This window comes from Malus domestica, chromosome 08 (assembly GCF_042453785.1).
Source record: "Malus domestica chromosome 08, GDT2T_hap1".
In the NCBI taxonomy this organism is placed as follows: Eukaryota; Viridiplantae; Streptophyta; class Magnoliopsida; order Rosales; family Rosaceae; genus Malus; species Malus domestica.
In genome coordinates this window covers 24,546,332-24,561,964 of record NC_091668.1, presented here as the reverse complement: position 1 = coordinate 24,561,964, position 15,633 = coordinate 24,546,332, and the positions used below count along the sequence as shown (strand labels likewise).

General features: G+C 37.7%; 2 protein-coding genes across 2 annotated transcripts; one reads left to right on the top strand and one right to left on the bottom strand.

Annotated features, from left to right (window-relative positions):
* Positions 1-2,905: 2,905 nt before the first annotated feature.
* LOC103410904 (phosphoribosylformylglycinamidine cyclo-ligase, chloroplastic/mitochondrial-like) lies at positions 2,906-5,281 on the top strand. Its single transcript, XM_008349558.4, has 8 exons — positions 2,906-3,369; positions 3,484-3,578; positions 3,671-3,772; positions 3,869-3,928; positions 4,186-4,358; positions 4,457-4,559; positions 4,667-4,825; positions 4,955-5,281. The coding sequence occupies exons 1-8, from the start codon at positions 3,024-3,026 to the stop codon at positions 5,123-5,125; spliced, it is 1,209 nt and encodes a 402-aa protein (XP_008347780.3). The 5' UTR covers positions 2,906-3,023; the 3' UTR covers positions 5,126-5,281.
* A 253-nt stretch (positions 5,282-5,534) lies between these two features.
* On the bottom strand, positions 5,535-15,412 carry LOC103410905 (uncharacterized). Its single transcript, XM_008349559.4, has 23 exons — positions 15,037-15,412; positions 14,880-14,951; positions 14,036-14,650; positions 13,499-13,722; positions 13,216-13,281; positions 12,980-13,114; positions 12,434-12,552; positions 12,046-12,351; positions 11,422-11,509; positions 11,239-11,344; positions 11,041-11,148; positions 10,151-10,314; positions 9,909-10,029; positions 9,534-9,758; positions 9,258-9,448; positions 8,197-8,364; positions 7,997-8,102; positions 7,693-7,830; positions 7,132-7,293; positions 6,844-7,044; positions 6,222-6,416; positions 6,064-6,135; positions 5,535-5,970 (listed from the first exon to the last, which is right to left on the bottom strand). Exons 2-23 carry the CDS (start codon positions 14,925-14,927, stop codon positions 5,818-5,820), a joined length of 3,711 nt encoding a protein of 1,236 aa, XP_008347781.3. The 5' UTR covers positions 14,928-14,951; positions 15,037-15,412; the 3' UTR covers positions 5,535-5,817.
* Positions 15,413-15,633: the final 221 nt, after the last annotated feature.

The window sequence follows — 15,633 nt, the reverse complement described above, 5'->3', positions numbered from 1 at the left end:
TCAAACGTCCGATCATGGACTCAACAGCTATGAAAAAAGCTAGATTTACGGAGCAATGATGCCACCATCGTCCTATTCCAGAGTTGTGAGCAAAGTTCGAATGACTATGCTCATATTGACCATGCTTGGTCTGCAAGATACGGGAACCTGATCCAACATGAAATCAGTTAGATTTCCTATATTATTTGGAGTTCCCACAATCTAGTAATTGGTGTGCGCTGCAAGTAATCACACTCCTAAGCGGATGAAATATTTACTCCTAGATGTCATTTGTGATTTTTCCAGTTTTATATAGGATTCTATCATAAAATTTTCTCTCTCCCAACCGATATAAATACACCCTTGTAGGGTTCAACTTTGGTAAATCAATCATTGCACTCTTACTTTCTTGCCAACTGCTTGAGTTTTATTATTGCTTACTAATTTGACTGTTGGAGAGCCTTTAACTGGCATACCTCCCCCCAAAGTCTTTGGCTTGCTCACGATTTTTTACTTTTTTACAAGTTACTCGGATTTGTGCATCTTCACCACCTGCAGCGGTGCATGATTTGATTCCAACAATAGGTGTTTTCATTTAGAGTGATCTCATATTACTCTTGACCAAGTCATTATATCCCTATGGCGGCCCTACTTAAGCGATCACGTTGCGACTACGCCACCACCCGACACGATGCCGCCCTCGAGCATGAGCATGCTTCTACAATGGACCGTATATGGGGGAGTATGTCGCATATATATGCATCAGTAAAGGATCTTTGAAGAATTTCGCTAGTTATGAAACAGGTAGAGATGACAATTCAAACCGTTAAACCCAATAACCGTGGATAACCGCCTGAATGGATCGGATGTGGGTATGAAAATTTGGTTATATTATGGATATGGGGAAAAAACCGTGAACTTTAATCGGTTATGGTTTTGGATATGGTTCTAGAGGTCTCAAATTAGTATATGTTCCCTATTCCGAACCGATAATATATAATATAATAGTATTATGTAATATATATATATATATATTGTGTATATTATATTTGAGTGAAGTTATACCATTATTACCATATTCATTATTCCCCGCATAATATATTTAGTATATAATATAATAGTATTTCACTAAAAAAATATAATAGTATTCAACAAACCCTATACTATATTCCTTATGCATCAACCCTTATACTATATTCATTATGCACCAAACATAATGCTTATGGGAGATATCAACAGATCACATCATCAATATTTTATTCAATACTCTTATTTTTATACTCTACAAAATTCATTTATTGTTATGTTTTTTTATTAATAGACGTGGCTATTTGATGAAGAAATTAGTTTCTACTAAATTATTGTGGGTTAATTGGATGAATATAATTTTTGTTTTTGACGAAGTGATTTAACTCGAGCAATTGTTTGAATTCATGCGAATTACAAGGAGACAGTTTATATGTCTGTGATGAACTTGATTGTTTGAATTAAGTTTAGAAATAGTGGGAGTGGATATATAGGTCCACTGATATCAGTTTGATCATAATGTTATAAGTGCATATTGAACATAAGTAATCTAGAAGCATCGGTTGCATTTTGGTTGTGATTGTAAGCTTTTAGATTCTGTGTTTTGAAATGCGCAGATAGATTGATTATGATGTAACTCAAAGGGCTTAGTGATCACCCTGTTATAGTCTTAATCGAACTGATTTTCTTGGTTCATACTTGCTCAAGTGGGATAATGTAAGAATATGAGGATGAGTATGAATTTGTGAACTTGGTTACATGATTAGAGATTGAATAGAAAGCCTTGTTGAGAATGGATTTATGAATCCATATTGTAACTGAACTACTACGTAAAAGGAATTGGTTTTCTATATGGATTTTAATAGGGAAATCTTTATAGAATTTGGCTAGGATTATGTAGTATATATATGGTGGCCTCTGTTCTCGCAGTGTGTGTACTCTACTCAGAATTAAGACCTATTATTAGTTGAGAACCTTGAACACTAAAGAGAAGAGAAGGTGCACTGCATAATTCTTGCAGAACTTGAGCATGGCGTCCGGTTCTGGTTCATCTGCATGTATGGTCTTTCTCTGTGCTTTGGTTGATGTATTATGACTTTGTGTTTTAATTACAATGACTTGTATTACTTGATCTTGGTTTTATGTCTAATCTAATAAGAGGAAGACCAGTCGTAGGCATTGACGGTGCCGGCAAGAAGAACGACGGGAAGAACGACATCGGCGAGAGGGACGACGGCGAGAACGATGACGGCTAGAGGAGGTGTTGTGGAGAACGAAGTGCGAGAGAGAGGGAAGGGAACCGGACTAATAGTCCACTCCTTTTGGAAGGATTTATCATGCAAGTGTATACCTACTAAATAAGCATACTGACTAAATTAATTCGGCGACTATTTAATACAAGATAACACCAAACGACCAGGTTCGTATTATTAGTCCTATTGGGTCCTTATACAATCCACCAAATGAGGCCTTATTGTAATCTATTTTTGTAGCATGATTTTGTAGAAGTGGATGGTCCTATGTTGGTGAATGGAGGCAAAGCCATAGTCCCAAATGTAATCAAGGCCGTCCAAGTCACTAGGTATCGTGGGATTCTTGTACTTTGGGTAAATCCCTTTCCTTTTTTTTGTTTTTTTAGTACAACAATATATTTTATATTAAAAAATGAGGAAGTTCGGCTAAACCACGTAATAAGTAATTTAATTTGACCTAAAACCTCTCACTTATAAATAAAGAGAAATACCATCAGACCGTAGTACTTAATTACATTGCCTTTCCCTTGTTATGTTTGTTGAAAATATGGCTTATGTATTGGACAAAATCCAATTCCAAAATAGTTGCAAGGGCAAAAAGATAATTAAAGCCATATCAAAAGCGCCTTTTTTGTTTTTTGGATGAGAGGTAAATTTACGAAACAACAACCCTAGCCATGGCTTCAGCTCGCGTTTTATTCCCGCCACTCTCTCTTTGTGAGCTCCGTCGCTTTCGGCATAAACCCAGCCACTCACTCAGTTACCATGGTCTCCTCCTTGAAACCAAACACTCAGCTCTCTCACTGCTTGCCCACTTCGCCCAGACCCTCTTTCTCCACCCCCAACTCCGCCCAAACCCAACTATGCACACTCCCACCTGGGTCTCACTCCGCCGCCTTCTCCTCCCTGTCCATGTCTTCCTCCCCCGAAACTTCCCAGAAAACCCACGTGCTTTCAGCCTCCAAAAACGAGTCCGGAGAAAGTGACAGCGGGTATGACGGTCTGACGTATAAGGGCGCCGGTGTTGATATTGATGCCGGCGCGGAACTTGTTCGGCGAATTAAAAAAATGGCTCCCGGGATTGGAGGTTTTGGGGGTCTTTTCCCTTTCGGTGCGAATATTATTATTCTTGCTGTTTGAGTTTTTTATTACTTGGGGTGATATGTGTTCTGTTTGTTTGAATTTTGGATTACTTTAGGCTGATGAACTTTTGTGGTGATTGCAGATGATAAATACCTTGTTGCCGGCACGGATGGCGTCGGGACGAAGCTTAAGCTTGCTTTCGATACTGGAATTCACGATACCATTGGTATTGATTTGGTAATGCTGATTTTGTTTTCAAATGAATTGTCATGTGGTACACAATGTGTCATCGATTGGTTACTTATGTGCTAATCAATCTCGATTCGCAGGTTGCTATGAGTGTCAATGATATTGTTACTTCTGGTGCTAAGCCGTTATTTTTCCTTGATTACTATGCTACAAGCCGCCTCGATGTTGATCTTGCTGAAAAGGTGGAGCTCACAGTGCCTGAGTTGCTTGGGTTGTGTAAATATATATATCACTGATTGAAGCTTACTCAAGTTTTGTGTTTGTTTTACCTTTTCTAGGTTGTAAAGGGTATTGTCGATGGTTGCCAACAATCTGACTGTGTTCTTTTAGGTGGAGAGGTACGCATGCTTAAGAATCAGTTCGTATGTTAATATGTATATCAAGCATATATTTTTGCTGTTTATTTGGATATATAGCATTTTTGTCCCACACACATGTTAATACTTTGATAACGTAGGGGCTCGCTGAATTGCATGTACCGAGCATATATAATTGCGGTTAATTTGTCTGTGTATGGTGTTTGTTCTTATTTTTGCACGCATGTTATACATATTTTGGATAAGGTAGGGCATCAATGAATTGCATATGTTTTCAGACTGCAGAGATGCCAGGATTTTACGCAGATGGTGAGTATGACCTCAGTGGTTTTGCTGTTGGAGTTGTGGAAAAAGATGCAGTGATTGATGGGAAAAACATTGTGGCTGGAGATGTTCTCGTTGGCCTAGCCTCCAGTGGGGTTCATTCTAATGGTTTTTCTCTCGTAAGAAGGTTGGTGCAGTCAAATAAAATTAGTTCTTACTGTTTTCATGTGCTAAATGTAATAGACGCAATTAACCTGAAGAATTTTATCTCGTATATATTTACAGGGTTCTGGCTCACAGAGGTCTTTCTCTGAAGGATCAGTTACCCGGAGAAGATATTACATTAGGTGAAGCTTTGATGGTCCCAACTGTGATATACGTTAAGCAGGTGAACACTAAAACCTGCTTCCAATTATTTTGCATCTGTGCTTATCGTCTGGTGTTTTGCTAGTTGCTGAAAATGCTCTCCTCTTTTTCTCGATGGACCAATAACAGGTCCTTGACATAATCAGCAAGGGAGGTGTAAAGGGGATAGCCCACATCACAGGGGGTGGTTTCACAGACAATATACCTCGAGTGTTTCCTAAGGGCCTCGGCGCTGTCATCTATAATGGTTCTTGGGAAGTCCCCGCTGTTTTCAAATGGATCCAAGAGGTATAAATATATGACATCTAGCAACCCAACTTTGGTTTTCAAACTTTTATTAGATATATCTCTTTGAGCTGGCATCTTGAAACTATGAACTCTATTGTATTATGATTTTTTTCTTGTTTCTATCACTAGGCTGGAAGAATAGAAGAGGCCGAGATGATGCGAACGTTTAACATGGGTGTTGGGATGGTTCTTGTTGTGAGTCGAGAGGCAGCTCATAGAATACTTGAGGATGCAAACGGAGCAAATAAAGCTTACCGCATTGGTGAGGTTGTACGTGGTGAAGGAGTTAGTTACAGTTGAAATGTCTAATGTCCGAATCCTGTTTTAATATTTGCCTTGTGAGCCAATTTGACAAGGTGAGGTACAAGGTAATGTAAGTGCGGCTTGGATTTTGCGGTTTATGTATCTTGACGTTCAGAAGTTCAATGGAATTTGTATGTCATAGTTGTCATGAAAGGTTGAATTCACTGTGATGGTACGGCTTTGTTCAAGTTATGTAGTAATCGCTTTCACCGCTAATGGTCAAATTTGATTCTGAATCTTGTATTCAGCGTACAAAAAATACCATATCTGCACTGGTACGCCGTACATTTTTCATGCCAATGCTTTCAAGCTAACCGATGAACAACAGTTACAGGATTGCTTGTACAACAAATACTCCGTCGAGAGTAGACAGCCAGAAGACGAATGACAAAATTGCTATCCGAACTTGTAAGACGAAAGTTGATTCAATTCAAAACTATGTAAAACTGTACCATCCAATCTTTAGGCGCATGAGTTGAGCCAATGTTTGGTCAGTACAAAATTTGTCAATCAATCCTATATTTTGGTGAAAAATAATACGCAAAACGTAGAGTTCTCTTGCGACTCTAGAGCAGCCGAGTTGCTTGCTCCCTGTACAAAAATAAGCAGCACCCGGCTTATAGACATCAATACAAAAACGCAATCTGTCTCCCCAACTTGTTCAGAATTCGACGTGTTTGATACAATACCTAAAAGTAATAGGTATTGTCCTTGTTATTAGCCGCATCCTTGCAAAGCATCGACCGGACTTCCATGATTGATCTAGGAGGCTCCAGATCTTTCTCCTGCAATGCATTTCCCAACAACTGCTGCATCTGTGATGCAAATGTATCATCCAGAATCTGCAATTGGTAATAGAGCGAACGTTATAAGGGAAACTGCCATGCACAGAAGAAAGAAAAAGTGGGGAGGTTCAGAGTTCAATCACTACTTACAGAGACAGCAATACGCGAACCCTTGTACCATGATTTGTTTTCTTTTCGGTTCTCTAAGAAACTCAGAACATCCTGCAACAGGAAAAGAGCCACATTAGATAAGCAAAAGCATCAGCACTGAGCCCCGGATTCTTGAAATGCTAGATAGATGAATTTACCTGTCCCATTCGGTCCCAATAACCTCGACAAATTGCAATGAAGACATGAGTCCCGAACACAGTATGCAGGTGATTAACTGTGGTTGTCAGCTGGTCTTTCAGAAGCTGCATTCTACTTCTCACATCAGATTCTACCACGGTTTCTTTCGAATCTTGGAGAATCTTCTTCAGTTTTGTAGCACTCTGCAACTTCGACTGGAATAAAAGATGAAAATCAGTCGCACTTACAAAAGTCACTACATAATTTAAGCGTCCATACAGCATACAGAATGGAAGAAGAGAGTGCTTGCTTACTGCAAACATGTGCAGAAGCCGAGTAATTCTTTTTATTGGCCAAGTAATTCAGATCGTTGCACAAATATACCAGTAATTCAAATCTTTATACACCAGTATCTAGTTCAGATATGGCATACATAGAACATGCATTAGGACACGTTTTAATTATTCTTCGATGGACATTTGCTTTTAAAAGGCATTTTGTACAATGTAACAGATTGGGAAAACACGTTAACCTTTTTATTCATCAGCAATTTTCTTTTTCTTTTAACATTTACTCTCTAATTTTGTAACACTATCACACAACTAATTCAAACAGAAAGGTGCAAACCACAATAATACTCACATTCTCCGCAAGTTTTTCAACAACTGCTTGTATGTAATTTTTTAACTTGGCTCTCAACATTACAGTGACTTCACTGAGACGCTCTCCAGGAACTGTGTTCCCACCACCCGGAATGCAGGAACCCCATGATTTGAAATGAACTTCGACTTGGGGACGAAGGACATCAAGCATTCTTTTTAAGGAATTCAACAGAATTCCCAACTGAAATGCAAATATCAAATTCTTTATTAAAAAAATGAAATTTACAATACTTCGAGATACCCCAAAACTTTGGAAAAGTCAACTAACCTCTTCAGGGACCGTATAGGCGCTCACAGACCTTTTGGCCAGTTTCTGAACATACTTGAGGCCAAATTTCTTTGGGGCTAAATTTTCCTTTAATGGTGACAGGACGTCGGCATACTGCTTGTCTAGGGATTCTATGATCACCTTCTCAATATCAGCAATAGCCTATGTATTGAAAGGAGTTGAAACTATCAAACAAGCTTAATATATGTATATTTATTTCTATTTCCAATATGATAATACACAAGTACAATTTCCTAGGAATGAGTAGCTCTGTATTTTATTCTTTAATCATCATGTAGCAAAAAAGATTAGATTAAATAAGCAAATGAATGGAGAAGGTTCACACATCACTAAAAGTTAAGGTGTGTGCACTTTCTGCAGTATGAACATATCTGCATTAATTGCATGGAAATGAGCCCTTCATAATGTGGATCGTACATTCATGGATGGGTTACATATGTCTAATCCCAACATAAATTGTTGGATATGTTCATAATGAACAATGGTGACGAGAAATACAAAGTTGACAAAAGACTTTGAGACACAAGGAATCCGACTTACATTCTCTAGAACGCACGCATATTCAGGCCATCTGGAAATGATGATCTCATAGTCACTCAAAGTTCCTCTCAGACGATCATACATTTCATCCACAAAAGGAGTCGTGGAATGCTGTGTCCTAACTCCTGACCACTTTACCTGCAAGTGTATAATTTTTAGACACCTTATTGAACTGGAATGTTAAAGCGTCACCAATTTACATAAGTGAGGATATCTTTAGAAGCATCCTTTAACATGGCCCCCCAAAAATTCCAGTATTAAATTTGTTGATAAACCACAAAACATAGTATGGACTCATAAGTACCTTGTCTAATTTGCATGCTTCGAGCAACGACCCACGCTTATTTTGAATCCATAGCATAATATAGAGGTGGAACAATTCTTTTGCATCAACTCCACCTTTAATATGACTGAGATTACAAAGAAAATGAGTTGGAACGATGCAAACCAAGAAATATAATCAAGTGTTAACAGTAGTCGTAGTAGTATTAGAAGTAACATTACCCGATGTTCCAACTGGAAAGGTCTCTTTGGAAATCTGCTGTGGCTATAACAAGGTCTCCTACGGGGGATGAAGGACCCGTTGGGGGGCAAGCAATGAGGAAAGCACGCAATCTACTGCAGAGCTCTGTGCTGTATATTGATGATGACAGATGTGGGAGGTCTACGAAACTGTGCAATGAATGATAAAGCATCAGAATTTTATCTGTACAGCATCAAACAGCCAGACAAACTACCAAGAGAAAACTATGCAGATAAGCAGTGTGGAAACATAAAGTATGACCTGAAAGAATGGATAACTACATATGGGGAGATTATCTTAGTCTTTCATGACTGCAGTGGTTCAAATAAAAGAAACAGCTTTTCTATATTTTCACAAACATAAAGAAAGACAAATTAATCTCTTAACATGATCAACCATCTCACAAGAAATATTAAACAAACTAAATTAATTATGCAAGAATATACTTAAATGTTAATAAAATGATAACGAAGACTGAAATCAGTGGTTATTGCATCTCAGAAAGCAAGGGAAATGATTAATTAAAAATCTTAACAATATAGAGACTTAGTTGACACTGATAATATTAGATATAATTATCAAAATTGCCAATTTCTAGTTTTCTTTTCACCTAGGGCCTTAATTTTCAAGGGGCATCCCCTCGCATTCCATAATAAGATCCATTGACCAGAGATAGGGGAAGTGTTCATCTATTTCGAGCCATTCAGTATAGCAGATAGAACTTCATCTCAGAGTATATATGCACGTGGAATAATTATATTCATTAAAGATAATTTGACAGGAACAGGATCATATATACACAAGACATCAAATCTCAACACAAGATTCAACATCCTATGTCAAAATATCACTTGCCATAGGCTTACAATACTGTAACCGCAAATAATCGCATTTTATCATAATTTTCCTAACAATAAAACAAGCCAACTGTTTAAAAATCTAAAGAAGCATAAAAAAGAAGATAGTGCATCAAATGGAAAAATATTTTTCAAAATATTGAAATCAGATTTGAGAGTGTCACTTGATGGTTTAAGGTGTATACCTGGGGAGTATATGCTGATTATGGATCTCAATATCAGTGCGGATTTCATTCCTAATGTTAAGGCACAGAGATTTCATTTTCTGGTAAGCAGTTGCCATACTTAAAGTATCAATCAAAATTCCATCAGTGTTGCTGGTAATATATTCATCAGTCTCAGCTAAATGCCTCCGTGATCTCTTTCTTGCAGCAACCTGGCCAGTCACATAATCCTTAGAGAAAAGAATAGATATATCACCTATGCAAATCATTGTTAAATAAACTGGAAGTTTCTCAAACCTGGAAATGGTGGCATAAAGCAGTTTGCACCTCGGGAGACAAGATATCATGAAGAAGTGTGTAAAGTTTGACAGCAGGCTCCAATGCAGGTGCAGCACGCCCTGTTGCAGGTTGAAAGACCTCCATAATTCCTGAGAGCGATGACTCATCCAAGGACTTGTAATTCTCAAAAAGTAAAGCAAGAGTTTGTTGAATTTGATCTTTAGTTTCTCCTAAGATTCGGTTCTGTGATAATAGAAGGTATTAGACATTTTGTTAGAAGAGAAATGACAAGTAGAATGCAATAATAAAAACCCATTCCAAAACAATATAAGTTAGTCAGAACATAAAAGTTAACATCAAAAGAAAAAACAATGATACATGCTTCACAAGTACCTCTTGGTGACTCAACATGCTCTTGTTGTGGCCTTTCATCAAAACAGGCCTTAGCAAATCGTACACCAAGTTGAGGCAATCAGCTGTTGGTGTAGCTACATCCATAACATAAGAGAGATACCTATCGAGAGCATGACTCGGATATGAAATCAATGAACAAAACGAAGGGGTTTATAACAATGATTCACATGGTCAAATCATTTTAACAGAATCAAGCAATCAATCCAACAACATTCCATTACCTCAGCTTGGTGTATACATCGGAAACACCGTAATATGTTGCAAACTCAGTTAAAAGCCATTTCCATGGACCATGCAACACTAGATTCCTTTGTTGAAAATGCTGAACCTTCATAGCAGCTTCTAAAACAAGGTCATATGCAACTGTTTCTGCAACAGAGCCACACTGAACCACAAAAGCAAAAACAAAATCACAAAAGCCATTTTGCAATACATTGTATATAATGGAAGTATCCATATTTTTACAATCAGCTAATGGATTAATGATCATTCTATTTTACAATATTAAAAGTCAAAATAATTATAAACAAAACTATATGATTTCTTCCCTTTTCTTGTTTTTTTCCCCTATCCTTCTATGGCCCAGGACTGGGACATCATGGGTAATATGCATTGCTGAAGAACAATACGAGAAATCGCTGAAGGAAAGATTCAACTCTCATCACTCCTCCATCTTTAGAAGAGCAGCACAATATTTAATGAGGTACATTAATTTGCTAAACCTTGAGCTAAAAACTGTTACAACCTTGAGCTAAATACTGTTACCCACCAGTAAAAACTAAGAATGAAGAGATGCTTCCTGTCTGTCATGCCTACATATATACTCTATACCTACAGATCCTAACACCTGATAACGAAAAAGTAATCAGAAGATCATTTCTACATCTACGTCTTGAACGGTCACGATAAAAGTGTGCATGTAACCTTGTATGATAATTAAAATAAGATTTTTTTTTTCTTTCTGAAGGATTACCATTGAATTAGATTCCAAAAATCTAATTCATCAATGAAACAAAAAATGGAGAAACTCTTAATGAACAAGGCTAAAATATATTTAAGGTTTTCTTCTCAAAAATATATATTAAAGGATATCAAAGTAACAAATATACACCTTGGGATTGTCATCTGAACTTGTTGAATAATATGTAGATAGCTGCATCTTTCCCACAAGTTCGTGTTCTGGTTCACTATAGACAGAGAACCACCGTTGCTTGTCAGCCTACAATCAACAATAAGATGAGCCTTTCTGCCGGAACCATTATAATATTAATTTACCCTAAAGCTACCATAAAGATTAAGAAGGCATTACTGGGTCATCCACAATAGTTGCCACTTGAACAATGACTCTACCGAAATGCTTTCCCTTCGAATCAAGGACTTCGACTATTAGATCATCTCCCAAACTATCTGGAAAGCTGTAAGAGGTGTCAGTACCCTTCTCAACTTTCTCAAGCAGATTTAGTTTAGAAAAAACAAGAACAAGAGAACATACAAGACATGAGTTTCACCGGATCCAGGTTGCATCTTGATCGCATCTTCTTCAGTTGAACTTTTCAGTCTTAACAAACAAGAGTACGTTTCTGATTCCATTTAAAAGTGATGGTTAACATTCCAGTAATTCATGAAAGACATTTGAAGAGAATTATGTTATATACACTACAAAGTACAAACACAGTAGATTATCCAAAAATTGTATCATGCAAAAACAAAATGAGGCAGCCTAATTAGTGGCCATAAATTTCTAATACAAGAATATGCTAGTCACAGTTGAAAAGCAAATACTAACTAAATAAATCTAGGATTTAATGATAGCATAAGCACATTTTCTATATCTATTAGCACGTGGAGATTATTTGCATATTTCTATATCTATATCCATCCGTTTCCTTCATCTAAGTTGTATGAAAGGTTGCACACTATCAATTATACTCTTGGAGACAATAGATCTGTTGATATTGAGAATAGTGAAAGAGATGGTGCAGGTTGTATGAATTAACTTCTATCATCAATCTTTGCGGTACAAGGGGAATTTCAAAATAACATGCAGAGAAAGAGGGAGGGAGAGAGAGAGAGAGAGAGAGAGAGAGAGAGAGCAATGAATTTTCCATGCTCATACCATGCACAACTTCATATGAGGACGAACTGTCGCGTAGACTTGTTACACCAGTTTTCAGGAGTCCAGACACCTGTTTTATATACTGAGTACCAGCATGCACATACGCCAAGCTTTGACGTGAAAAAGAACCATTTGAAGGTACACGAGGTGCAACTCGAATATTTCTAAGGGCTTGCCATCCAGAAGCAAGTGTAGACTGGAAGCTGGAGAGATGATAACGAATTGATTCCAGTTTGATTACTGGTGGCCTTAGAGCAGAAATACTGCAGCCAGTAGGTGGGTCCAGGCCCATTTTAATTCTACGCACTGCACAATGAAAAGAATTCAGGAAGACCTCATAACCAAGCACTTGACTAGTAAGAATTTAAAAACAGGAGTTAGATGCTACCTTGCACTTTCATCTTGCCAACAATTTTCTTTGGTTTTGGAGCAGCTTTCTCACTTGCAAGCTCTGAAGTCTGCTTTGCCAACAGTTCTTCCTCTGATTGTAAAAGCACTTGTCGTAAACTACAGTTTGACAACAAGGTTTTAACAAGATTAGGAGTGTCAATACTGGAAAAGATAAAATTGTAGTTTTTCACATCATGCACTGTACTATTTAAAGCTTTCAGCACTAAATATTCTACTAATTCTTCTGATAAAAGAAATTGTCAACATCAATGAACTCCCATAAGGTTCAAACTTTTATCTCAAAACCGATCGTAACCTAACTCACTTCTGGCATGGTCGTCAAACCATAAAGTTGCACAAAAAACACAGTTATCTTAATTTGTTACATAGCATAACATTGATTAGACAAGGAATTCATGCAAGGATTCAAACACGAAACTGGCGACAGACACGTAATTATACAGGGTTCAGTAAGAATGTATTGAAAATCCGTATAAATTAAGAGTACGATAGAAGAATAAGGTGATAAAAAGCATGGACTCACCTAAATGCATCTCGTAGAAAAGCACATTCATTTTCCAAGAACATGGGGGCTTCCATGCATTCCATTGCCCAAGCATGAAGGCACAAACGCACACATGCTTCATATGCAATGAAACCATGCCATGGCCCTAGAGCACTGATATTGGTTTACAGCACATAAAGTCTATAAATTTTAGATGGCAGAAACAAAGGTTAAACTTAAAAACCAAGTACAATTATGGCATCGGTTAGAGATACCTTGCATAAAATGTTGGGAGGCGAGCTGGACAAGATGGTGCAGCAGCTTCGGAACTAGTTGTAGTTCTGTTAACAGAGATTGACAATAAGTTGGTCCATTTACCGAAACTAAATTCATACATATGTGACAAAGTGTATGACTATGACCGAGAAACATAAAAGTTATGGCAGCATGCATGCTTCAAGTACTTAAGTTAGAGATACCAAAAGTTTCATGTCTCTTTCCTACATAAGCACAGACGCATACCATTTTTCCCAAAGAGGACTGCAGTAACATGCATACCTTGCAAACTGTTCAAGATTCCCATTTCCAGTAAGGCTGTCCTGCGTTTTACCAGTGGTTGTTTTGAATTCAGATGAAGAGGTAGCATGCGGTGTCCTATGCACTCTATTTGGACTTTTCGCATCATCCTGTTTAATTTCCTGAGTTACACCACAAAAGGGTGGTGCACTGGGAACCTCTTCATCGGAAAACATTTTACTCTGCAGGTTCCTGGAATTCAAATTCTGCAAAATGGACAGGTTCAGAAAGAGTATCAGTACAGTCGTACACCATTGTTTAGATATCTTAAATGTTATTATGCTGCAATGCTGGCCTGTTAGATAGAAATTCCCTCGATACATGAATAAAACTTTTGTATCTTATCAATTTTAGCTTTACCGATAAATAAAAGGAAATGGTATCCAATGGTTATTAGCTAACATTGATTTAGCCAGCATAACAGTAGAAGTCTCAAGTAGGAGTGTACTAGCATGCTCTCTTGGATTATTGGATATCAAACAACAATCCAGGTACTATTAAGGATATAAATTCAAAAACCTTTTCAGCAGCACTTTCCAAGTTCCTACGTGAAGGTGCGCTTGAGGCATATCCCTCAGAAGCATAAGCTTTATTATGTGACAACCCACTCTTGATGCTTCCTCCTGCTTGTGAAGTAGAAAACTCTGAGCTCGCAGCCGAATCAGATGACTCATCCTCAGTATAACCATTCTGCGCAACTGGATACTTCCTCGCTCCCTTCACCAACCTCTCTGCCACAGGTTTATGTCTCCCCACAACAGTGTCCATCGAGGAACTGACGTCTGAGTAAGTATAATCACTGCCATAATTAGGTGGCCCTTGCGACGGCTTCCCATACCTATAAGCAGCAGCATTAGGAACCCTCTCATCTTGCGGTGATGAATCCAGCGAGTACCTGCCTCCATATATTCCATCTTCGGAATCAGTGGTTCTATCATTGTCAGAAGCAGACCCACTCTCATCCCCATCAACTGGAATTGTCTGAACTGGTATGGCATTGGAGGGCAAGTGCCCACTTCTAAATTTAGACGGAGGGGGGAGTCCAAACCCCCTGCCACCACTACCACTGCGAATGCGCGTAATCGGATCAATTCTACTCCTCAAATTAGAACCCGAAAATGGAACTTCCTCCTTCTGATTAAGAAACAAAACCCATAAATCCAAATTTCAGAATTCAGAACAAAGTTTTCGACTTTGAAGCACACATGCAAAATTAAAACAAACCCACACCCTAAATTCCTAAAAGCACCAGAATAAGAAGCAGCATTCACTCAACCAACAGCAAAAATTAAACCCTTCCTTATTTATTTGTATTTTAGTAAATTCAAAAAAGGAAAGAGGGTAATGATTTTTCTTCACAAACCTCTCTAACCCAACGAAGGGCGCTCCTATCAAGTCCTTCAGTGAACATATTTCTTCTGGGTTCTTCCTTTACCTGCAGAAAAAGTAAAAATATCAAAACCCACAATAAAAAATTCAAAAAAAAAAAAATCACCAGAATCTTCACACAAACAACTTACATATGGCAATGCAGAAACCCAGATGAGAGAGAGAGGGACTTCAGAGAAGAAGTCAAATCAGCGAGATTTTGGAAGAGAAAAAGTGCTTCTGCAAAAAGCTATTACGGAAGACGTGCTTGTTTAATGATCTCTCTGTTTCTTCTGGGTGTGGAAATATGTCACTCACACTGTAAACTATATTCTGACTTCCTTCTTTCTCTTTTCTTCTCTTTATTAATTTTTGGATTTTTTTCTGCTTCTTTTCAATGTTATCATTGTTATAGATGTTCAAAAATCCCAACAAATCTCGTACGTGGTCGGTGACTCCGTAGGAATATTTTGGATTTGAAAGCCCAAACGGCGACGTAGAAGGGTGTGGAGATAAATTGAATGAATTAAATGTTCCGACGTAGATTATAGGATAAATTATTTTCCAAAAATAAAGCGGCCGTATCCGTCGCGGAATATTCAACGCAGAGGAATTTCTTAATGTGTCGGGTGGTATATTATATGTTACTATTTAAATAAATTTATCAATCAAGTATATAATAAATAAAGTATATTTTTGTATTTTAAATACATTGAAATTTTTCTCATCAACCTGGCAAAGTGGAGCTC